The sequence below is a fragment of the Condylura cristata genome, unplaced genomic scaffold (assembly GCF_000260355.1).
Source record: "Condylura cristata isolate star-nosed mole 26May11 unplaced genomic scaffold, ConCri1.0 scaffold00012, whole genome shotgun sequence".
Lineage (NCBI taxonomy): Eukaryota > Metazoa > Chordata > Mammalia > Eulipotyphla > Talpidae > Condylura > Condylura cristata.
The window spans coordinates 47,841,567-47,867,963 of NW_004567113.1; the positions used below are offsets into that span (position 1 = coordinate 47,841,567).

At 42.0% G+C, this 26,397-nt stretch overlaps 1 protein-coding gene across 1 annotated transcript in view; it reads right to left on the reverse strand.

The window, feature by feature from the left end:
* Window positions 1–15,062, reverse strand: part of LOC101628073 (cytosolic beta-glucosidase) — an 89,366-nt gene extending 74,304 nt beyond the window's left edge. The window contains exon 1 of the mRNA XM_012724085.1: window positions 15,005–15,062. Coding sequence (XP_012579539.1) covers window positions 15,005–15,062 — 58 coding nt within the window. The remainder of the gene's footprint in view (window positions 1–15,004) is intronic.
* Between the last annotated feature and the right edge of the window lie 11,335 nt (window positions 15,063–26,397).

Here is a 26,397-nt window from a genome sequence, read left to right on the forward strand (position 1 = left end):
GCCCCTGGCTTTAAAAATATTTATGAGATTGAAAGAGTTACCTGGAGACAGACATTTCATTTCAATGTCAGGGGTCAGGCATATTGGCTAAAACCCCAGATAATATTGATGTACTTTCACATTTTAAAATAATGTTTATACCATTTATTTATTCATTCATATATAGAGCGCCCATCCTGAAGTATCTGGGACACTGAACAAGGTTTACATAAATCTGACTGTTTTTTCCTCTGGGCCATTTGGCTCGGTCTGGTAGACCATAAATATTCAATAATACTTTACAATGACAAAGCATCTTTTATGCAAACATCTCTAAGCACATTATTCACCAATATTAGAATCTCCTTTTTAACCTACTGGTAAAGTCACAGAAACTAATTGACTTTCTTCAAGGTCCCACCACAAATTGTTTATTTTGTAGGTTAGAGTCCAGGTGTCCTGATCCTAGCGATAACTACAGAGAGAAAAAAATCAAACAAACACATTTTTTAGGTGCTTAAGCTGATGACCTACACTAAATATTTCTAAATTGAATCTATTAGGCAAAACGTCTTCTTTAAAGATGTTAAATGTTGTGATGCATCCAACTGAATTTTATAACTTTTGTTCCATTTGCCCAAGGCCAGTTACCATTTCCAGAGCCCCAAGAATGACCTATTTTAATTGAATCCTGTTACAAACACTTAAACTTTCACTTTCTAATCAAAGCAGGTTTCTAAATAGAAATTAAAGTTGGAGCAGAAAAATAAAACTTGTCATGAAAGGGACAAATGGAAGTAGCAGCTCGGTCCAACCAAAACATTGCAGCAAAGTGAAAACTGTAAAATCTGGACACAACAGTTATCCAAGCAAGAGGGAATATTTTACACTATTTTATCACTGCTTTCAAATGTAAAAGTAATGCAGGTTAAACATGAAAGTTAATAACCAAAAATTGAGACTTTTCAAATCACTCCGTCAGAAGTAAGACTGAACACACTCCACGAATCTCCAGCTTGATGAGTGTAATAGACTGAGGGTCTTGGGTACCAAACTCAGAAACTCATCATGCTTGAGAGAATTTTCTCTGAGGCCACACTTCCCCAGGTTGATCCCCGCCAAGGCTGAGTGTGCAAGGCTGCAATAGGGGCCTGTTTCTGCAAGATGTGAGACCTTGGGGCAAGGGCTTCCCCAAAATTTTTGCTGAACATTCTTCTGAACTATATTGCAGTCTTAAAGCACCCCTCAAATTTCCTTTCTTTTTTTCTTCCTTCCAACACTTGTCAGACTTGCATCCCAGCTTCTCCTGCCTCCTGCTCCACTTACTCTCACAGGTTCAATACCATCCTGGCATCTGACTCTCAAAGAACCCAGACCAACACACAGCCTGATGGTAATGATGATGGTGGTAGTGGTAGGCCATGGTGGTATTGCAGGGATGATGATGGTGGTGGCCGTGATGGTAGTGGTGATTATAGAGATGATGATGGTGGTGGCCATGATGGTGGGTGATTATAGGGATGATGATGGCGGTGATAACAGGAATGATGATGGTGATGGTGATAACAGGGATGATGGCAGTGAGTATAGAGATGATGGTAATGGTGGTGGTCATGATGACAGAGATTAGGATGATAAGAACAAGCATTTATTAAATTCATTAAAATTACTAGCCCCTGTGCTAAGAGATTGCCTAAAGTATTTTACATCTTATTCCCAAAGACTTCTAAATGGTAGATGTTACATATGAGGAAAATAACTGGTAAAGAGGTTAACTAATGAAAACAAGACCACATTACTTACACAAAGTAAAAAATGAACGCTTGTTTCTCCCATACATATACAGCAAAGAAGCACTGGTACCAATAACTACCATATTTTATTACCTCTGTATTAATATTTTACAGTATAATCTTCTTGCCCTATTTCTAGATCATTATGAAATAATTATAATTATATTCAAAATAATAAATTTTAATGAGCTTTCTTATAAGAAATTGAATTTTACTTGAAACTTTTAATTTTTTAAATTTTATATAGTTTTCTACTTCACTTTCATGTGTAGACCAGATGTGATCATTTAAATACTATTAGTTAATTTATTCAAATAAAGTATTTCATAGATTTGTGTCATATATATGAAGTGCCATTACATCAACTCTGTGCAGTTGGGAAAACAAAACAAAACAAAAAAAAGGTCAAGCAAATGAGCCAAGGCCAAGTAACTTAAACAACCAGGACCATTAAAACATCCAAAATAACAATACCCAGTTTCCAATTTTAGAATTTATTGACACTATTAAATAGACCACTTAATAACAAACTAATGGGCTTTTTCTAAATGAAACAATTGGTACAATAGAATGCATTTAAAAAGATTTACAACCCATAACCATCTCTCTAAGAGAAAACAGTTTGGAACTTGCAAAAGAAATTTCTAGTGGCAGTAATGCCACTAAATATAATTTGAAATTCCTTGGACTCATAAATTAACTGACTGACTTCAAGGTCTTCTAGGAATCTCTAGGTCAGTCTACACTTTTGGCAGCTTTCTCCTGGTGTCTCCAAACAACTTCCTGACTACTGACCTTTGCATATGAAAGATTAATTGTTGAGGTAACAAAGAGTTTCTATCCTGTGTGGATTGGCAGTACAAAGGAATGTGCCATCAGCGACCCCCCAAAAGAGGCTGAACTAAATAGGTGATCTTTGTAGAAGAACATGTTTGCCTAGCCAATGTGGCAAACACATTACCAAGACATCACCTTTCAAACAAGTTTACCCCTCTCAAAGTCCTACTTGGCCTGCCTGAACAGCAAAGAAAACTCTGGTTCACTGTGTCTCTCTGCAGATTAGTCAATGAACTCCTTCCACTGGAATCTGTATGAGCTCTGAGCAGTATTTGTGATGTAACCTAAATGTCAATGGCCTCCATATTGGGGGTCACTAACTTTCTCCAAGCAGCAAAATATTTAGCTTCGATTTTTTCCCTCTCTCCTACCCTCATCCCCATCTGAGCTTTGATTTTTTAAATATTTATTTATTTATTTATTTATTTATTCATACAGAACTGGGGTACAGGCAAGAGGTGCAGGGGTTGTGAGGACTCACCAGAGACAGAGCAGGGAGCAGAACAGGCAGATAGACAAAGTACACTGCTGAGGGGAGCAGCGGGCGGGTCAGGAGAGGTCTGCCGTGTCCTGCTGGTCACCTCCGGGCCCAGAGACTGAACTGGCACTAAGGCTGCTGTGGCTAGCTTGCAGTGCTGCATCCCAACCCATTGCACCACCAAGGAAAGCCCTTAGCTTTTATTTTTTTTAAGGTGCAAAAATCAGAGGTTTCCTTAAACTCTACCATCTCTGCAACTCCTTCCTTGTTTATTATATCTCAGAATGTTCACCACAGATTCTCCCACTTTTTTGTTTATAAGTTTCATTTGGCCTTTTGTGGCATTGTTTCTGGAAGACCTAACATACCATACCTCCCTCCATTCACACTACTGTGATGGGCTAGGTAGATTGTGTCAGTGCATGAGTCCAGGAAAGCAGATCAAAGTTTTAAAAATATATATATATATTATCCCGAAGAGGAGAAAACAGTTGGCACGTGGAAGAGCAGCAGTAAAGTAGAAAATATTTGGTGGACCAGGGAAGGCCCACTGTGTCTGTTTTATTGGAGTTCTGACTTAGATATTTGCTGAAAATCTGACACAACTGCATTATAAAAGGTTTTAAAATCCCTAGAATAGAAGACTTTTAAAGTTCTTTCTAGTTCTTCTAAGATGCAAGAAGAACAATAGCTCTATCTGGGTTCCTTCTGAGTTTTTCAAATGATTCTGCAGTCTTCAATCCACACTTTGTACCCTTGCTTGTCTCTGCTCATCTTTTCTTTCTCGCCACAGTCCTGTCTCAACTATTGTCTTTCATTATGATTTCAACTGTCGCTATACAGTTGCGAGTACCAGCAAGTCCAAACTGAAATGGAGCCCCAACATGTCTTTCTATATATCCTCGGGAGATCTCAAGCCCAGATTGAACCTGCTACAGTTCTACCATCCCACCTCCAACACGGCTCCTTCTCCAGTGTATTAGACTTCATCAGCCAGCAGGTTCCTTATAATAAGAAGAAATAATCAGGTTTCTGATAATAATAAGGGATAATAATAATCACGGTACTCAGTTTCATCGTCTTCATGCATTGTATCGTTCTCCATTGCATTTTATTCCTAAAGATTTTATGGATTATGTTTTATGTAGAAAACTGATTTTTAGGCCAGAGATGTAAGAGGTAAGAGGATTCACTTGAGACAGAGTAGGGAACAGAACAGGCAGATCTACTGAAATACACCACTGAGGGGGGCCATGGGTGAGACAGAAGAGGTCAGCTGCACCATGTGGGTCAGCTCCCTTGCTTGGGCTGATGCGGTGGTGGGCCTTGGTAGTGTAGCGCTGAGACTTAACCCTTTGGCCACCAGGGAGACTTCTGCATTACATGCATAATTGACTATATCCACATATGCACTGACACTCCTTCAATGGAAATTCTTTGTGTGCTTTTTTCTATTTTGCCTGTTCATGATTTTATCATGTCCTGTCTCATCTACTGCAGTAGCCTAACAACTGTTCCAAGCTTCCATGTCTCCTTCCTTCTTATCGGCCACCATTCCACCATCAAACTCTTTCTAATTAATAGATCTGATCATATGATTCCCTTTTATAATTTGATGACTGCCAAGAACTCTGCTCATGACCCTGATGCCAACGGCTTAGCCTGGGACCTTGGGTATATCCCAGTGAGAACCTGTGCTGTCCTTCTAGTTTCAGGTTCTGCTTTCACCCATGATCAGAAAACATGGCTGGCATCTGGCTTTATCACAATATGAACCAACTGCAATACAGTCATAGAAAGTGTCTATAAAAAAAAAAAAAGTGCATTGTTGGGCCCCAGCTTTAACACTGCTATTCTGTAGCCTGGTCTGAGTCACCTACATCTGCATTAACAAGAAGCCTAGGTCACTGGGTATACATTCTAATACACTCCAAAGGATTTGAACCCGTTCGCCTGCAATACTGTATGTATATTACTATCATTCCCCAAACACAGATAATCATATACTTGTGCCTTGGCTTAAAATGTTCTTCTGTTGATATGCCCTTCCTAATGTCTGTCCCTGAAAAAAAGACAAAACAAACCAAATGTCTCCTGAATTCTTGACATAGAATCATGGGACATACATGCCCAGTCAATCGGCCACCCAACACACACACACTTTGTCCTTGTATACCAACCCCAACTCCCTCACTTATGCTTCAGTGCTGTTTTACTAATGCTACTGTTAGAAATGTCACATCAAATCATAGGTTTGTATATGCCTTTCCCTTTCTAGAATTTTGGACTCAATAGATCTTTTAGCTACTTTATACTTTCAGATTCATACTCACAGTAATTAAATGTTTAATAGGAATGAACCACCTAGCAGTAATTCAAATAAATATTCATTCAATTAAAATTGTTATTAATTATTAATTTCCTAGCAGGGAATTCAGACATCCACTACAACACAGAAAGCCTTTTGTGACTTCTTATAAAATTTCTCTCCAAGAGAGAAGTTATGACCATACAGCAAGCCAATCATACTGTACAGTTACCCCTGGTCTTTATTTGAGCCACAGAAAGCATGTGGAATTCCCTGGAAGGTGTTTGGACCAGCTGTCTAACGAATAATGCTAAGAACCCCTCCATTCTCTATTCACCAAATCAGTTGGACAGAAAGATTGTCTTCTGCATTGATGTTCGTCATGTTCTTGGTACGACAGACAATCACAAAATAAACCAATGGTCCCATCGCCTCCATCCTTATAACTTGTCCTTCAAACCAGCACAGTGGACAATGACCAGAGGCCCTTAGTAAAATTTCATCAAGTGAAAGAATCTTGGTCTGTCAGCGTCACAGAGTGGCTGATCCCTGTGCCTGAGACATAAACCTGGAGAATAACGTCTTAGCTCTATGAAGTAATAGGCCATCAAAAGAAAATGTTGCTCTTTCAAAGATCCCCAAGTATGCATCCACATGATGGACTACAACGACTCTAAAGGAAGATTATTGTCTTTAGAGTAAATAATGTACTTCCCCCCCCCAGTCTCCATTCCTGTATCTAAATAATTATTCATGGGTGTTGTGGGAGACTTTAAGCCTTCGCTTGGCAATTCCCAATGCAAAAATGGGTAATGATTCAAAAACCTCGTTTATGAGTCCCTGCCCAGACTCACCATGGCCTCTCACATTATGCTCCAAATTGCCAGACCAGCACCCCAAATCAACTTGTCTCATTACACACCTGAAGGATATTTAGTGACACCTCTCCCTACTTATATCATAGCTCCTTTGAGAAAATGGCCTCTAAATTCACAGTCAAGTGACATATAAGTGCATTTCCCCCTGCATTCGGGGGGTACATGAGGAAAAATGAGAGGAGGAAAATGAAAAGTGAACAAAATCAGATGTTCCCAGGAGTGAGAATCCTGTTGATCTTACACATGCATTTGAAAATCCCATCTACAAGCATGACTGCTTGGGGGGAGGAGCTACAGCCTCCCTCCCTTATAAAGGGACATTTTCAGAATTCGCCGTGCCCCCCCTCCTGATCATATCACTGAAACACAAACATGGTGATAAGAAGATTTGAAATTGACTCTGAAACTGTTCAACCTCTGAGCTATATTTTCAATTTTTCCCCTCACTCTATGAAGTGCAAACTATAATTAATATAAATTTTCAAGAGGTTTTAAATGGATGCATCATAGGAAATCTTCTCCAGTTTTGAATCAACTGAAAACCCACTAAATTTAGTTTCAGAAAATAAAAGAGACCCTTTTAGATTAAAAGAAGAAGAAACCCTCGCTTGTTTTTTTCTATTATGAAAATGTAAAGGATTTTTAAAATCTCATTTATTTTGTCAATTGGTTCTGCTTAACATTCTCCAGCCCAGTCCACTCTCAATTATCCATGCTAAGGAAGGGGGATCAGTGGCCTGGATAATCTAAAACAGCAGACAATTTTAAAAGCCCTTGTGTTTGGCCCGGGCATACTTTACAATCAAACTCTGATTATCCACACTAATGAAAGGAAGAACAGGCACCTTGAGAAAGATCTAAAGCCAATACAGATCGGCTTAGCTGGTTGAAGACACCTCAAGGCACAGGTCTCCGGAGCACAGTAGAGGGACAAGAGCAGCGTCCAGGGCTGCCCAGGGTGAACACTCAGGCCTCACAAACTGCAGCATAACTACAACCGTCGTGTCAACCCCCCTCAGGAGACCATTCATCTTTAGCAGCAAGGAATGGCATCCAAGAACTCCATGCCCTAACAAAATGTCCATGCTGTTCCAAACAGTTAATATCAGAACAGATTGTTCATACACAGTGAAAACCTCTGTGGGAACGCCCTTTGCCCCTCTCACTGTCTGCCCCCTCCAGTCACTACCAAGGTCACAGTAACACATGGGGAAGAGTTGTATCAGGGAGGAAGATGAAAACGGCAGTGTGTGGGATGAGACAACACTCCAGGCTAGAAGCAAGCAGGTCTGGGTCTCCTTCCTCTCTTGGCCTCACATCGCACACACAGGTATGTGTCCAAGCAGAGGAAACAGTATGTGAAGTCAAAGAATGAAGAACAGACAAAAGGAAGATCTAGTGGAATTAAATCTCAAAGAGCTATTTTTATAAAAGAAGTTCATCAATTCTGTAGCAGAGAAGGAGACAATAAAATTTTAATTGTTAAGGGCTCTCCCTGGTGGCACAACAGGTTAAAGCACTGCACTATGAAGCTCTCACTGCAGCACAAGTTCGATACTGGGCTAGGGAGGTGGCCCACATGGTGCCGTAGACCTCTTCTGACCTGCCTGCTGCTCCCCTCATCAATCAGCCTGTTCTGCTCCCCACTTTCTCTCTGGTGAATCCTCTCACCCACCACAACTCTGGCCTGTACCCTAGTTCTGTAAGCATAAGTAAATAAATATTTTTTTTAAATTAATTGTTAAAATTGATTGAACACATATAGTTTGCCAAGCAACATTTTAGGCATCTGATATTCATTTTATCACCGTTAATATTCATAATATCCCTAAGATTGACACTGCTATTCTTGCCTTTTTATGAAGGAGGAAACAGAGGCATGTAACCGGTAAGTGGTAGAGTTAGTGTTCAAACTTAATCCCTTTGATTTCAGAGCTCTTGCTGTCACTCAAGTAATGGAATGATGGGATTAGACTTGCAAAAGATCATGGTGATTTTAAGAAGACAAGAGGCAGTGAGTTCTAAAATTAAAGGAAATAGTAATCGCAGGGAACATGAGTCTCATCATTAGATTTATTTTAAATATTTATTTTATTTATTTATGCTTACAAGAACATGGGTGTAGGCCAAAGGTGTGGTGACTGAGAGGATTCACCAGCGACAGAGTGGGGGGCAGAATAGGCAGATCTACTGAGGATAGCTGAAGGGAGCAGCAGGGAGGCAGGAGAGATCTGCCATGTCATGTGGGTCCCCTCCTTGGCCAGGGATCGATCTCAGGCCACAGTGGCTGGCTATAGCTTGATAGCACGGGGACTTTCACCCCTGTGCCACCAAGACAGTCCCCTGGCATTTTGAGATTTAGAAGAGAGAACCAAACACAGTTGGTTACAAAAAGAAGACAGTAAAAAGAAGGATCTAGAATAAGTCCAGAATTTCTTGTTGGGACATGAATGCAATGGTCTAATAATTTTTAAGAATAATGTATCCTTTGTCATGAGTAAACTTAGCCGAAAGCAGCCGTTCTATGAGGGTGGGCTCTGGAAGGAACACAATTCATGTCTTTTATCGTCAGCATGATGCCAACTCATTTTCATCCAAATCATCAAATGTCCTATCTTAACTGAGGAATTAAGTGTTGCAAAATAGTTCATGTACAAAAAATTGCAGGCCTATACATAGAACATATACTCCAACACATTATTGAGTTGTAGCATTTTTTCTTGTTTTTCAAGGTTAAAGATATTGACTCCCATTTACTGTCCAGGAAACATCCACGTGCGACTGTAGACAGACAGAGTTCAGAAAGAACACAAGAAGAGGAAAAGAAATGATTCAAACATGTCAACATGAAATTTGTGAAGGGTCTGAAGAAGCCCTTTACAGAGCTCACCTACCTATGAGAATGAAAAAATAAAAGTGATGTATCTAAAGGGCTGGGACAGGAAAGAAAAGGATGGGAACTACTTCCTCAACACTTGAAAATACCTCTCTGGCTTATTTTATTTTATTTTTGTTTTTACTATGTTTTAAATGTTTCATGAACTTATGGATGAAATGTATTAAGTGAATGTATTTAAATACCTGAAAGCAGTAACCAAAAAAACTTTTTTTTGCTTTCTAAATGCAGGTGATAAGCCTTCTCTATTCAGAATTTTCATACAAAAGAAACACAGCAGCGAGACTCTCTGGGTAAATAACCAGCAAGCGCCAAGGGTGATGGAAGCAGACACACTTCCAGTGTTACCCATGAAGCCAATAACAACCGGAAAAAACGGAACCTGGAGATTGTGCACATAATAGAGAGGAGATGGATGAGCATTAGGCCTGGAACATAGACCCGAGAAACAGATGGCTAGACATGGGGCCGAGAAGGTCAAGGTGCTTCTCCACAGGGCTTCTTCATAGTGTCTGAATACTCCCGGTCTCTTGTAACAGGGTCTGAACGTCCATCTAGTCCATGTTATCCAATCCTCGTTCTAATATCCCAGGACTAGGGAAGTTCCAGAGGAAGACAATGGGAGCTGATAAAGTAAGAAGAAAAGAAGGGGAATTTACTGGTCAACCCTCATGGTTTTTTGAGGCACTTCCATATATTAAGCCATGCTAATAAAGATTTCCAGTTTTAGAAGAGGGAGAGAAAAAATATATATGGAATTCCTCTCACTGTCACAACACCACTCAAAGGGCAGTAAGTTGAAAATAAATAAGTAATAAAGGGGGAATCCACACAGAGATGACGATAAAAAATCATCCCAAAGGACTACCACCTTTACTAAAACGCTTCTGGAAAATAGAAAGAAACAGGACTGAATTGCCTGAGAAACTAAGCAAAGAATCACAACATGAACTCACACACTAGCAATGAAGATGGTGGTGAGGACTGAGGAGGATTAAGAGGGGTTTCCCTGGAGATTATAGGGGTCAACCAATGCAGAGAGAAGAGCCTGCCTCAGAGCCAGGGAGGTAATTCATTAAAGGATTGTCTATCTCGCGCCACCTGTTTGCTTTCTGTCGCCATAAACACCGCAGCTGGGGCTGCCTTTACTCCACGCTGAAATCCAAAAAAATGCTTAATAAAAGCAAGAAGTTGACAAGGAAGGATGCCTATCCGGAGAACGAAGATAATCAAGAAAGCTCTAAAGAGGAATGTGAAAACTTGAAGGGAAATGGGGATAGGAAAATTAAAGTGAAAAACCAAATCAGATGGACAAAGGCAAATAGTGTGTGATCCCACATATCTGCAAAGCAAACACACATCTCAGTGAGGTCGCCAGAGGTGGGGCAGGCATGGGTGATTGGAGGAAGGTGTCAGAAGGTGCAAACTCCAGTTATAAGGTAAACAGCAAGGAGGATGTAAGGGCGGTGTTAACGACAGCCTTGGGGCATAATTGAGAGTTGCTAAGGCAGTAAATTCTGAGAGTTCTCATGACAAGGAAAAATAAAACCTGTTTTTCCCTTTGTGCACGTGAGTCTGCATGTTTAATGAGTGTTAACTACAGTGATGATGGTGCCCACTTCCCATCTATTCCCTGTCCCTCTGCTGTACACCCCAATCTTGTCCAGTGCTGTGTGTCAATTATACTTCAATAAACGGAGGGAGAAATACACTTAGTAAAAATATAAAATGCAAAGAATTATTTATGCATTACAGAACTGGGGTACAGGCCAGAGGTGCAGGGGCGGCGAGAGGCTTCACCAGGGACAGAGTGGGGAGCAGAGCAGGCAGATCAATGAAGTACACTGCTGAGGGGAGCAGTGGGCGGGTCAGGAGAGGTCTGTGGAGCCCTGTGGGTCACCTCCGGGGCTGGCGGGAATCGAACTCATGCGGAAGTGGCTTTAGCTTCTTAATGCTGCGCTTTAACCCACTGTGCCACCAGGGAGGGCCTGGAATGCTTTTTTAAAGCAAACAAAAACATTCTTCCTTAGAATAAAATTCTGCTTAGCTGGCAACACTGAGGCCTAGCGCCTGCCTCCCTCCCCTCTCACATGGGGTGCTGCTGTATGAGAAGACTGACAGAGGGCCCCCCACGGCAGCAGGCCCCAGCTCCTCCCCAAGTTTACCTTGCTTCAGTTCAGTAGGGCTACCTAGTCTCCAAGGTGCCTCAGTGCCTGACAGCAACATACTTGGTTCACACACAAGAGCAGGCATTAAGACCAGACTTTTGGGTCCTCTCTGGTGGTGCAACAGGTTAAGGCACAGCACCATGCGGCTCTCTGCAGCCCCTGCAGCACGAGTTCCATCCCCAGCCAGGGAGTGACCCACATGGCATAGCAGACCTCTGCTGCTCCTCTCAACTGGCCTGGACCCCAGTTCTTATTTGCATAAATAAATAAAATATGTTTTTAAAAAGACAAGGATCCACGTAAACAAACCAAAATTCTCAGGGTGAATAAAAAGACAGAGAATTGAATTTTTTAAACTCGCATCCTTAAAAAGATTTAGAATGCCTAGATCCCAAAACAAACTATGACTTCCAAAAAAGAAGGCTGTCCAAGAATGATTCCTAAAACCTAAGAATATAATTGCCACATTCCATTGTGGTGCTGAAACCAAAGTGAACGAAGCTCTAGTCTGAATCTGTAAGCTGAAAGAAAACGTTGAGGAGATGCATCGACATACAAAGAAGCACAAAGTGTAAGAAAAGCTTCTCCGCTACTTATTCAATGAAATTTCAAAATGGGAGACCAACATTAGGAGTTTTGCAGGTGACAAACCTGAGGCTTCGAGAAATGAAGTGATTTAAGTCTCCAGTGTCCACAGAGAGAACTGTGTGTACTCTAGATGTTAATGTGTTTCAGGCAACAGTTTAGACAGAGCATGTGTGTGGCCCAGGGTGAGCGGGCACTGGCCTGGCCTGTTGATGACGTGCAGGCGGTGAAGAGGCCAGCCAGGCTCACACGGGCGGTGTTGCTGTCTCCTCTCTTGTTAATCCATGCAGGTGACAGCCCAGTGTCCACCTTGTTTACACCTGCTGCATGACTGGCCAGTGTGAACTGGGCGTCAATTGATGAGTATTTAAACAGCACCCACGCCGGAATCAGCTCTCTCAATGACAGTTTCACGATCCGCACAGGGCATCAAAATGGGGAAATGAGATTGTTGTAGATATTGTTGTAGAAATTTGAAAGCAGGGGGGGAGAAAAGAAGTGTGCTTTCTGTCATATCCCATATAGACTCCAATACATTTCCTGGCTACTCACCGCTTTTTCCTTATAAAGGAAGCAAGAAAGGAGGCTGCTGTAATCCTCCTCCCCTCCTCCTTTTTTATGTGATCCAAAGGGCAGAACTACCTAGGGAGCCCTGTTCTAGAAATCATCCAAGGACAGGCAAGAGATAAGTCTCAAAGGAGGAGGTTTAATCCAAGGGAGTTAGTAGAAACTAAGAACCAAGATCCACAGTCAAATGATTGATTGCAGAAAGCAAAAACAAAAGGGAGGTGGTTTAAAGAAACATGGAGCCTGTGCCCACAGGTGCAGCAGGTAGATGAAAGTTAACTCCAGCTCAGGTCTGTACAGATCAGCTGAGTTTTCAAGAGACCAGAGAAGAAAGAGCGCAGTTGACCTAAAAACACTTGATGTGGTTATCCTGTTTAATATGACTTTTTTAAAAGTAAAAAGAACCCCAGATTTCTGAACCTTAGCATTTCACCTTTTATTATCCACCTGGTCAAACAGGTGGACAAAGTCTAAAGACAGACCCAGTTCCTGCCAAGGTCGAAGTTAAAAGTCCAAACATTATATTGGAATCCGGCCCAGCATTAAGGGCTGATAATGACATTCACAAAGCTGACACTTTGACTCCTTAGGAATCAAAGATCCCATCAGGAAGCCTTTACAGAGTAGTTCAGATTTTGCTTAAGATTTGTGGGATTTTACAGAGTATGTTCACCCCTGAAGAAACTTCCCTCAAATCGTTGGGAGTTAAAAGCTCATAAGGGCCATAGCATTGGATCCTAAATGTCAATTTCATTGCTCTCTGAAGCCTACAAAGGAAGAAAAAAAATGCCACAGAGTCCCCTGCCCTTTGTTCCTGTTTCCTCCAGAATGCCCTTCACAAAGAGTTAAAAATCAGGGGACCACAGCAATACACGCAGGTCCTGCACGAGATACACTGCTGTATGTGCAGTGATTATCTGCGTTTTCTTCTCTGCCTCTTCATCTTAACAAATACATTTTGACAGGTTTTACAATGCTCTTTACAATTCACCTAAACCACATAATTTTCCTCCTGCTTATACCACTTGTTTATTATTTATTTATTAGATTTATATTGTGTTTTCTTCCAAAAGGCTCACAGTTGCCACACAGCCAACTCTTATATAATAAACATTACATTCAATTCGTCTTAAAAACCATAATCAGGGAAGTAAGCAGAGTAGAAGCAAAAGGGACTTCAACAAAGACAAGAAGCGGGGGTCAGGCATAGGTCTGGAGAAATATGCCACCCAGTTGTGAATTGTAGTAGGCGACCCACTGACCAAGTCTCAGTCCAGCTCCTCTGTCAGCCCCACCTGCCAACATCCCAACTTTACTCCAAGGAAAACATTTCTTTGGGGGGGGGAGAGGTGGGGAGGGTTAATATGTTGGGGAGAGTGGAGGTGGTGTAATATGCCAGCTATTTCTCAGCACTCTGGGAAGTGTGTCAAGGATACCGATACCCACCACTATTTCCAGCATCCATGGAAAGAGATATATGGTAATGTTTCCTACCAAATCACCAAAATGTTAGTTTTTTGTTATTTTCTTTTTACAAATGCAAGTCACACTCAGTCCTGCCTTTTGTTAAGTGTCCTTGACTTCCAATGACTAGATTGTCAAAGTTCAGAGCATTCCAAATGCTCAAAGAGACCAAAAGTCAAAAAGGAATGGGGTGGCTTTAGGTGACTAAAGTAACTGCTTTCATAAAACCCTTCACTAAAACATGCAGTTATCACTGAAGCACTTACCATTGGTGGTAACTATTTCATTTATTAATTTACCTGTGCCATCATTAACTACTAGATGGCTTTCACAGCACAAATATTTTCTCCCAGATACAAAGGCTGAACATGCAAAATCAAGGTGTCTGCAGGCCCAGATGCCCCTGCCAGGCTCTAGAGAAATCCCTGGTGGAGGCTGGCAGCCCTTGGCTTGCATCCTCATCACTCCAATCTGTCTCTGTGGTCATTCTCCCCATGCCTCTGTCTGCGTGTGATTCTTCCTCTTTTATATGCACGCCAGTCAAATGGGTTAAGGATTTTCCTTGCTCGACTCCCAATCGTAGGTCACAGGTGCAGTATCTGAGCCATGAGTATGGCAGATTTACACTGCCACGTACACAGGAAGATTCCTGGAGCTCAGACATCTACCTCAATGCCGGGTGCTTGTTCATGACCGAGGCGCCCCCTTTACTTCTCAGCGGCCTACACAGTGGGATGGCACGCTAAATTAGACTCTGCTTGGTGCACACTAGAAATAGAACAGAGTGAACAGGTGCTCCAGTGGGAACTGAAGCTTCATTGGATTGACAAAAATACAGCCCCAGCATGGTCTTCTGGCCCACATCTCCACCACCCGGAGGCTTATGCAGCAAGTCAAGAAGTGAGGGCCACTTCTATTTTGAAAAGTGACCATTTTATTTGTATAATAAGTGCATCTTGGCCTTCTCAAACCCACTATTTTCTGCAAGCAGATAGAACCCACCGAAAGTAATCCATTCCAGCTCCAGTAAAAGGAAAGGAGCGTCTCCTACCTTCCACCTGATAAGCAGAGGTGGCTGCCCCCCATCCGAATCCTGCAGGAAAGGCCATGTCTTCAGAAGATGGTCAGCTGGAGCTGTCCGCCTGGAGGAGTTCTGTGCCTCGCAGTCAGAGGACCCAGGCAACTGTGCAATCAGTAAATGACCTCTTGCCCCAGATTAGAGTCCGGGAGCAGATATGGGTACACAAATAAGGAGCTGATCACAGGCCCCCTCCTGACTGGCCATGGCCTGGATATGAGTCGGAGACAATTTGTACCTGCCAGTACACTCTCCCTCAGGCACGCCCTGATCCTTACCAGAGTTCCACCAGCCTGTGTCCACACCCATTCATCCACTCTTTCCCCGTTGAGTGTAATACATGGACGTTGTTTTTGAAAGTCACATAATCCTGCTAGCATTTTCCCTTAGCTGATTCCTCCCTCTTCTAAATCCTCACTCCCTAGAGGCAACCATGTGCAATCGTTTCTTCTCTAATTCACTCCCGTGTCATTTAAATAACAGGCTGACACTGATGCTTACAATTTCTCCTCAATGTTTAGTGATTGCTATTGGATATGGATATTGGGGTAGAAGGTTTAGCTACTTTTCTGGGTCTCTGTCTCTCTTCCTCTTCCCTATACATTCAACATGACAACATTGCTTTTTTCTGTTTAAATGGATATTTGATATTTATACTACTACGACTTTACATGGGCTATAGCTCTGACATCTAACACACCATGCTCACATGCAACTCTATGTTTTTTCTGTGTGTTAATTGACTGTCTGGCTTTTATACTTTTTTTTAAGATTTATTTTATATATTTTTGTATATGAGCACTAGGGTACAGGCCAGAGGTGCAGGGGGTGAGAGGATTCACCAGAGACATAGTGGGGAGCAGAATAGGCAGAATTATGAAGTACACTGCTGAGGGGAGCATCAGAGGGGGGGGGGGCGGGGGGCGGTCAGGAGAGGTCTGTGGTTTAGGTCCTTGGCCAGGGATCGAACTCGTGCTGTAAAGGCTTGTGCTAGCTTCACAGTGCTGAGACTTATCCTATGCCACAGGAGACCCTGGCTTTTCTATTAATATTGTCTATACCTAGTATCAATTAATCCCCAATCTTACAGAACTCTGTGCCTCATTCTTCTGTCCCTTTCTGTACTGGTTGTTTTTCAGGCTCCACAAAACTGCATTGTCTGTGACCTAGAAAATTCCTTCCTGCTGTTTCCCTCTGTGTTTCTTCTCCACTTTTATGGAAGCAAATCTTTGAATACCTTTCTCATAAAGGGGGGAAGGGAAGCATCTTCTTTGAAAGCCTTTAGTTCTAGTATGGTCTTTATTCTAGTGTCACACCTATAGGTGATTTGATTACTCTAGTACAACGGAAATAATTTTCACTCACAATATTGAAGGTTTTGTTCAAGATTTCCCAAATGCCAGTGTGGCTATTGAGCAGCTTGATGGCAATCCAATTACTGATCTTTTAGAAATGACCAGTTTTGTGCACCCAACCACCGTCCCTGTTCCTGGAACTTCTGTTTTTGCAATTTCAAAAGGCTGGGCAGTGATGCCAGCCTCTACCTCGACAGCCGGATCTCTAACTTACCACAGGAACACAGAATGTTGCAAACAGGGGAAAATGGATGAGGGAACATGAAAACAATCTGTACTATCTTTGTAACTGTTTTCTGTCCCTCTAAAATTGATCCAAAATGAAAAGTTCCCTTTAAAACTAACAAAGCCTGTAGAGACAAGAATTGAGAAAAATCAAAGTGAGGAAAGTTACTTATTCAGCCCCTCCAAGACAGCATAAAGTCATCTAACTGTAATGGCAGTAACACAAGACTGGAAAAAGGAAAAACTAAACACTACCCTCTCCAATTAGAGTGAAATTCGATCTTCTCTGGTTTTCTTAAGAAAAAAGAAGAGGTCACATAGAAAACAGAATGAGGACAGACATCTAGAAGTGTATGCTTAATGAAATAAACATCAAAAATACAATACATGCTACTAAATCGAATTCCCATAGTCACTCAGTCTGAGACAATCACCATAAATTGAATGAAAATAATATTAAAAGGTTTTCGTTATTGACACTAGATGGCAGCATTGTAATTTTTTTAGATTTATACGTTGGGTGAAGTTTCAATCTGCGTAGTCCTGCCATGGACAGCTCACTCAGCAACCCTAGATAACTGCAGCTGCTCTCCTAATGATTTTTCTCCAAAAGAGCAAACTAATTTCTCAGTGCTCACATTCTCTGAAGTTATCTGACAACGAATGGCAGGATTTAATTTTTCTCAATTTTGGAGCTTCTAGTATAACTTCCTCAAGCGTTTTTGGTGCTAGGACTTCTTTAAAATAATGGAGCTCCCTAAGGAACTTTTAAAATGTGAGCTATCTTTATCAATATTTATAAGAAACTAAAACTGAGCCGTAAAAATATCAGACACATTTTAAAATGCTCACCACACTCATTATTAAGAAGATGCCAATCAGAACCACCATGAGAAGCCACCTCACTCCCATGAGGTGGCCCGTAGCAAAATGACCAGATGTAACAGATGCTGGGCAGAGGAGGGAGACAGGGAGCCACAGCGTGTTGATGGGACCGTAGACTGTACCGCCCCTCTGCAAAACACTATGGAGATTCTTCAAAATATGAAAAAGAGATCTACTTTATGATCCAGCAATTCCAATCCTAGGATCTACCCAAAGGTGCCAAAACACTAATACCAAGGGATATAGATGCTGCTATGCTCACTCTTTACATTCCTCATGGCACAGACACTACCTTAGTGCTTAACCACGGATGCTAAGTTGTGATACGTTGCAGCTATTTTTAAAAATGAAATCGTGCTGTTGTAACCATATGGATGGAACTGGAGGGGATTATGTTGTGAGGTAAAGTAGAAGGAGAAAGACAAGTGGATTTTTTTTTTTCACTTCTGTGTGGACTATGAAAAGATAAAGTAAAAGGAAGAAAGAAATTAAATCAAAACAAACCATAAAAATCTGCCTATGGAATTGAGGTTACCAGGGGAAGAAGTTTGGTAAAGAGGGGAGGAAGCACAAGTACTGTGGTGGAGAACTCGGGGTGCCCTTGTGGTGGGTGAGTGTGGAAACACGCATCTGAAGAGGCATGAAGCTATTCCCCTAAGCCATGCATAGTGTTAGGAACTAATGTTACCAAAGTAAAAATAACAACTCTGTAAGTGTTTATGTGGATACTATATGTGTATACTGATAACCTCATTTAAAAGCATTTACACAGCATATACTATGAAAAATAATCATGTATTCCCAAACCAAAAAAAAATTTATTTTATATATATATATATGTATATATATATATTTGGGAAAGAGTGCTTCATATCTTTTACAGATCTCTTTGGTCATATCTATGTCATTCAAGTTGTTGCCGCACACATGGAGATGAGACTAACCATGGACAATCATGATTCCGAATCAGGCTTTGACCTTTGAACCCCCAAAGACTCCTCAAGGTCCTGAGGAACATAGCTTTCATGGTCCTCACTCCCTTCACCTCTGCCAGTACCTTCCATTATTACCCTCAATGATCTCTATTCCCTCAGCTTAGAAGAATTCATTATACTACTATTCCCTGAACAAAAGTCATCGTGGCTACAAGCCACATGAATTTGCAGCCACATCTTGAATATGAAAAAATATTTATTTTCTGATTTAAAAAAAAATTCTCTAAACTCTGAGAAGAAACAAAATTGATTGGTAATTATTTTTCTAACCCTAACTGGTGACTGAATTTGTAAATTTCTAGGTTTTTCTATACTCAATTTTAGGGTCATATGGAAGAATTTAGGCCCTATGGAGAATAACTTTTTTTTTAAGATTTATTTATTTATGCATATAGAACTGGGGTATAGGCCAGCAGTGCAGTAAGAGAATTCTCCAGAGACAGAGCAGGGAGCAGAACAGGCAGATCGAGTGAAATACACTACTGAGGGGAGCAGCAGGTGGGTCAGGAGAGTCCCGCTGCGCCATGTGGACCACCTCCCTGACAGGGGACACAATTTGCAGTGAAGCGGCTGTGTCCAGCTTGCAGCACTGCATCCAAACCCACTGCACCACCAGGGAGGGCCTCACTGCTTTTTTAACTGCAAAATGAACTATACTTCAATAAGGATGCAGCCCCATTAGTCATGACTTTGACCCACTCATCTGGAATCACTAAGATTCAATAACCCTGGCATCCAGTTGTTCCTATGTATCTGTGTCAGGAGGAAAGGCAGTTTTTAATAAAGTTGTTCTGTCTGAAGCAAAGACTGCTAATCCTGTTTTCTTTTCCACGTAGACACAATTAGACCACATCCGTCAGCTACCTTGCAGGGCCATGTGACCCTATGACTATCCTGGCCAGTGGAAATTGGGTAGAATTATATTCACAACTTCCAGGTCAGGTCATTGAAATTTGCTCAAAAAGCAATCCAGGATTAATACATATGTCATCACTGTCTTTTTGCCTGCCAACTGGAAACAGATGCTCCACTGGAAAACTCTGATGCTCAGGAACCCCTACATGGAAGGAACCTGGATCCCTGTATAACCATGTGGAGCAGAGTCCAGCCCTGATCCCACAAGCAAACCACTTTGAACTGTGAAAAAAGTGATAATAAAGGTTAACTTTGCTAACCCACTGAGAAAAGGGAGTTATTGATAAATTCACTCTGGATAATCACTACATTTTTTAAAAGAAAATAAAAGAACTCCAAAGAAGAATTTTAATGACTTCAAAGCACTGTTTTACCAGCAGGGGAGCCTCTGAGTTGATATCATGTCATAAGGGGAGAAAGGAAGTGAAAGAGAAAGTGGAGGGCCAGGTGGGGAGAGACACACCAAAGGGCAAAATCTACCTGCAGTGGTTTGTGTAATGGATGGTTCATCTCGATTTTCCGCACTTACCAAGAATGATCTAGTCAAATCTTGACCCAAGAGTATGTTTTACAAAAGTGCTTCTCAACCAGGGCTCTTGAGTCCTGAGAGTCATCAGGCTATTTTTAAAATTCCAATAACTCTAATTGCAGTTGTACATATACTTCCTGTCAGCTCTCCCACACTACTCAAACATCAGTTTTATTGCTTTAGGCTGGAATTCTATAAATGCATTGTGGTAATGCCAGCTATTCGTGCATGAAAATGCAAAAGTGAATTAGTTAGAACAATGCTATTTCTTAGTAGATAGAATCTGTCTAAACACAAAATCCAGAAAGTAAATCAGTTCTAAGAGAAATCTGAAAATCCTGACACCAATGGGGTATGTGTGAGAGACAGTCAGGGGGAAGAGTAACTAGTGATCTGACCACCCATGAATCAGTCAACTCTCAAGATTCGCTATAAGAGAATCTGATCTTTCTTAGGTATCTGCCTTTCCTTTGTGTAGCTTATGTGCTTCTGGATGAGTAGACACTACGCCCCTATTCAGTAGCCACCTGCTTCAAGGATGAGTCCAAGGTGATCTTCACATCGCATTTCATTGATTTCAGGGATTGACTGTGAGGTGGGCTTGAACCCCAATCAAACCATGAGACATGAGAAAGCATGCATTGGGATTTCTGTAAGAGACAGTTTCTCACTACGCCTTACAAGCTATCCACAAAGACAACCTTCCTGATGTATATGCAGGTAGAAGTTTTAGGTAGTCAATTTATGAACGTAAAAAGGTCAGGTTTGGGACCTAGGGGTGGAAGGAATGGAGCCTCTGAGAAGCAATGAGCAGCATTTTGGGCTTGGGTTTCCCATTGATAGTTCCCAAATGATTCATTCACTGTACACCGATATCTGAGGTGGGTATATATACATATTAGACCTAGATCCAAACACACCAGTGCATATGTGCATATATGTATCATATATCTATACCTCTTCTCATGCCTATTTTTGCATGCATAGGTATTTATGTACGTGTGTACAAATAAGCAAAGACAAAGACATCTGAAGTGGATCCATGAGTCATATGTGCGTCTATAGCTCACAAATCCCCTCCAAATAAAAAATAATTTTACTGGGTACTTTTTTATAGCTGCCTTGAGTGTTAGCCCATATCAATAGCCTGAAAATGAAGATGTATGTGAGATAATTAATGGCAGGCTTCAGTGGAATTTAATTACATTATTTGCACTTAGTTATGGAAGGCCATATACCCCATAAGATTTAACATGAAAGCAATATAAAACAATAGCCACCCATCACTCAATGTTTCCAAAAGCCATGCTGTTATATACTTAAGGATTTACTACTGAGTAATTTTTTAAACAAACAAAAATGCTCTGCCCTGCTAAGTGTTGACAGGCAAATCCTAACAGCAATACACAAGAAATCACAAAAGCTCCAGCGCTACTGGTAGCTGTGGGGTTGGACTTGGGAGTTCTAACAAAAGGCAGTCAAATAGAAGCAGGACCCCCTAGAAAGCCTTTAGGAACCTTCCAGCAAATACCCACAGCTGTGGCAAGGACACATTTTAGCATAGTATTCCTAGCTCAGGTGCCAGTGATTCTGTCTCAAAAACATGATCCTCATTCCTCAGAATTGCTCCTCTACAAACTGGGATCTAGCCATCAGGTTAGCCTCCATCCACACAACCAAAACTCACTGTCCCTCTGCAGTATCTGGAGTTACACGGAGCTGGAACTGGAGAGTGGCGTGTGAAGCGCCAAAAAAGACACGAGATTACAGGACATCATGGCGCTCCATCCTCCCCCAGTGTAAAAACACGGAAGAAAATGCCTTTCCAGGGCTTGCTGCAGACCACACACTGGTTTGGTCTCGGAACCATTTGTGGCAGCGCACAGGTGTGTCTCTGCCTCAGGTCTAGACTGTAGCTAATCCACCTAAATCCCATGCGTGTTTGTGCATTTGTGGGCACATTTGATGGTTAATCTCGCTCCGGGGACTTGTTTGAAACTTCAAAGCATTTTCTTCCCGCAGTGACTTAAGTGAGGCACTGGAAGCCCACACTCTGGAAAGGAAGCATGGGAGGATAAAATCAAGCCAAAGAAAGTATAAGACAGGAGTAAAAAAAAACAACACAATTCCAATGATCACAACATTATTTTAGATCAAGTCAATTAGAACAAGCTCGGCTTTCTGGCTGACCTGGGAGAGCCTAGGAAACCAGCCCCAACCATTCTCCTCTGGATCCTCCATCAAGGCCACAGCAGAGCTGCTTACATTCTGAAGCCCGTCTCTTCCTCCTCCTGCTTTCTGGCACATGCAGAAACACCTCCAAGTCCCGCTAGCTCTAATTCCTTGAGCTCTAATTCCTTGACATCTTACATAAGTCACTTAGCTTCATCTCTATGGCCTTATTTCTATTCAAAGTCCCAAGAAATACTCTGGAGCTTGGAAAGTTTCAAACGTCCCGATCAAATAAATTCTACTGCAGCCTGAGCCACCTCTCGAGAGCAGGAGTTGTTCAGAGGTTGTCACAGTCTCTGAAGGTCAAACTGTTCAACCTACATAGAAAGACAGGCCTCCCAAAGATATTCATGGCAAGTCTTTCCAAGATGCCACTCAGCGTGTGGATTATTTTGAGCTAAGGTCAATGGAGTTCGCACAATGAACCAGAAGAAATGAAAAGTGGGCTTAAAATTAAGATTTGTACCTGCCATAACTGTTTTGCAGGCAGGCAGCAAGTCCCGGGACTGGCTCTCGATTGATGCAGGCGGACGAGTAAAGGAGAGTCCAGAGTCCTCGGTGGCTTTTCCGGGCTTTAAAGATCATTCTGCTCCTACTATAGTGTGGTGACCTGGCACAGGGCAAACAGGAGTCCCAAGAGGCCGGGAAGCTGGCAGGCATCCCAGCCCCCCACAAGCCCTTACTCCTTGGGCTCTCTCTGGCACCGTCTTGTGGTCTTGCCTCTCTGTCGTCACAGCTCCTCTTGTAGCTGCTGCCCACTCCCCACTGCTCTTCACCACACACCTGTCCTCTGTGTGATGCTGCCTGCATAGCCTCCGTGTGTCATGCCCACGCCACACTCCAGGTGCCCACAATCAGGCATGTGTACTCCGAACCGTGCTCCTAAGTGCCTCCTGCACTGAAGGTTGCAGATGATAGCCACAGAGGCCAGTGACATAAAAGCCTGGCCATCACTTCCCTACAATGATATTTTCATCAGAGAACCTAGTGATGCTTTAGGGCAGCCATGTAACCATGGAACATCTGGTGTTTGTCCTCCAAGTCACCCTCTCCTCATCTTCCTTGTTTGTTTTGTTTTAAATATTTATTTATTTATGCATACAAGAACTGGGGTACAGGTCAGAGCAGCAAGGGTTGAGAGGATTCACAAGAGACAGAGTGGGGAGCAGAAGAGATAGATGGATTGAAGTACACTGCTGAGGGCAGCAGTGGGCAGAACAGAAGAGGTCTGCTGTGCCATGTGGGTCACCTCCCTGGCTAGGGATCGAACTTATGCTGCAATGGTTGCAGAGAGCCTATAGCGCCACACTTTATCTGTTGCACCAACAGGGAGGCCCTTATCCCACTCCTTCACTCAGTATAGACACCCTCTTTCTCCTCCCTGGAATCAGAATCGACATAAATGTAGATACTCAATAGGTATGCAATTAAATTTGGCCTTTCTCCTACTAGTTGTCTGGTGTTAATTTGATTGCAGGACCACCTGAGAGACGACTCACGTAGAGAGGCGGGGCCTCTGCTCACGGACAGTTCCTTCTCCTAAACCTTTAACTTCGTTCAGCTCTTCAGATTGCCCTTGCGTCAGATGCTTTCTCAAGACCAAGTCTTGACACTTGCCATAACCCCTACGTAAAACTTTCTGCTACCTCAATCAGGGCTAATGCTCACCTTCCCTTGGCTGGAGGTCCTAGGGCAAATGGCCTGTACAATTTCTGTCCCCTGGCACATATCCCCTGGTCCCTGTGTCCCCTTCTCTTAACACTCACTGTATTGTTTTTTATGTATTTGGCTGACGCCTATCAATTTTTAACTTCTCTAAGAGTAGAGACTGCCCTAAACAAGGAAGCAAAGAGTGGAAGTCTTATTTGGTCTTTCCCGCGCCTAGATTCATCAATTTAACCTTCAAATGAGTGGTTAGAATTCCCTACGAGCCAGGCACAGGCATAGCCTAGGACTAACCTTACTGACTCATCCCCGAACATATGATTAGGGTTTGAATCATCTTCCAGTCCATTAATTAAAGTTCCCCAATGTTGTTTGAAAAACATCCTATTTATACCCCAAGTTCCTCAGGGGAAGAATCGAAGAGTAGAGAATTAGCTATAATTTTGTTATGTGTGTTATTGTTATTCCTCTCCCCTAAGAACTTAAGAGTTTCAGAATAAAGAAAGGAGGTGGAAAGGAAGAAGAAAGGAAGAGATCAGAAACTATGGGATGTGATTTTGCTCTGTTGGACTTGTGAAGGTATTGATGGAAAAATGACTTCTTGACCACTGGCTAAGGGATATAGAATTTAGGTTAGGGAACAGACTGTAAGTGCGGCCCTGTGAACACCTAGGAAAGTTGCCTGTGAAGCTTCCAGGCTTAGGGTAACTGGCATGAAGCATCACACACCTACATTGCTCTATGGAGAATGTGGGGAATCTCAGCCTCGCATGCCAGGAAACCTCACTTCCCTAGTTCCCTGAAGGTGAAATTGTACTGTGCTCCCTTTATTCACACACACACACACACACACACAGAACAAACAACAGACTGAAACATATCTATTAATAACATTTAGAGCTAAACTCTAACCTGATCATTTTGCGTGATTATAAAGAATTTCTGTACTCTCGTCTCACATGAGATTTATGTCCTTATATTCTGACCAGTGATACATTAGATTGTAATCTTCATATATAATTAGCAAAATTCATAAAGAATGAGTAATATGTTAATAGTATTCTTTAAAGCAAGATGAGAATATTAAAATAGGTCAAGACAGTAAAAATCAGTGGGAGGGAGTCTGTGACAAAGGAGAAGTTTTTCTGAAAACCTCTTTTTATGACAGTCACTTCATGTGCTCAGAGCTTTATTGAAGAGGCAGACATTATACAGAGACCCAAAAAAAGATACAAAAATCTAACTATGATAAAAACAGAAGTTCCATCTTTCAATGATGGTTAAGTAACTTAAAGAAGCATTACCCGATTTGCCAACTTCAATTGCAAACTCTAAATATAGCACCAAAGGTAACTTTATAAAGTCAAATTTTATTGATTTGCCAGTTACTTTTTTTTTTTAAAGATTTATTTTATTTGTACATACAGAACTGGGGTACAGGCCAGAGGCTCAGGGGTGGTGAGAGGCTTCACCAGAAACAGAGTGGGGAGCAGAACAGGCAGATCGACGAAGTACACTGCTGAGGGGAGCAGCGGGCGGATCAGGAGAAGTCTGCCACACCATGTGGTCACCTCCGGGGCAGGCGGGAATAGAACTCATGCAGAAGTGGCTTTAGCTTCTCAGTGCTGTGCTTTAACCCGCTGCGCCACCAGGGAGGGCCAATTTTTGCCAGTTACTTTTAAAAATCGGTGTAATTTTCTGTCCCAAGTCCACAAGGGCACAAGCTTCCTTCGCTCTTGGAGGCCATGGCACTACCTGGCCCTCTGTCATCACTCCAGCCCCCTCAGGGAGTCACCATCTTTTTCAGATTCTAAGCTTGTTTGTCATATGTTGTCATCAGGTTTCTTTGGTTAATTATATTCCACAAGTTAGTGGAACTAACCATTGCCCTTTGTTTTCTGACAGATTTCAATGAGCATAATTACCTCTATTGTTGCAAAGGGCAGTTTAATCTTTTTGAATAGCTGAGTGGTATTCCATTGAGTATATCTACCAGTCATCTGTTGATGGACATTCTGGTTGATTCTATGTCTTGCTATTGTGAATAATACTGATGTGAACACAGAGACACATACTGTGTTTATAGTAGAGTTTTCAAATTCAAAGACTACTTTTTTAAAATTTTATTTATTCATAGAAGAGCTGGATATAGATCAGAGACGCGGGGGTGAGAGGATTCACCAGAGACAGAGTGGGGAGCAGACCAGGCAGATCAATGAAGTACACTGCTAAAGGGAGCAACCGGCAGAACAGGAGAGGTCTGCCACACCATGTGGGTCACTTCCCTAGCTGGGGATCAAACTCATGCTGCAGTGGCTATGGACAGTTTCATAAAGCTGTGCTTTAACACACTGCGCTACCAGGGAGGGCCTTCTAAGATTACTTTTTTAAAGCAACTGAAAATAATTAGAAAGTGGGTGGTTGGGAAAACTTCAAACCAAGTAAACTAGAGTGTAATCCAGTTTTTAAAGATCTTTAACCTGCAGACATACCTCATAGGTCTCAAACAGAAATCGCTGCCCTTCAGGCCGGTGGGATAGAAAGACTAGATTGAGACAGGAAAGG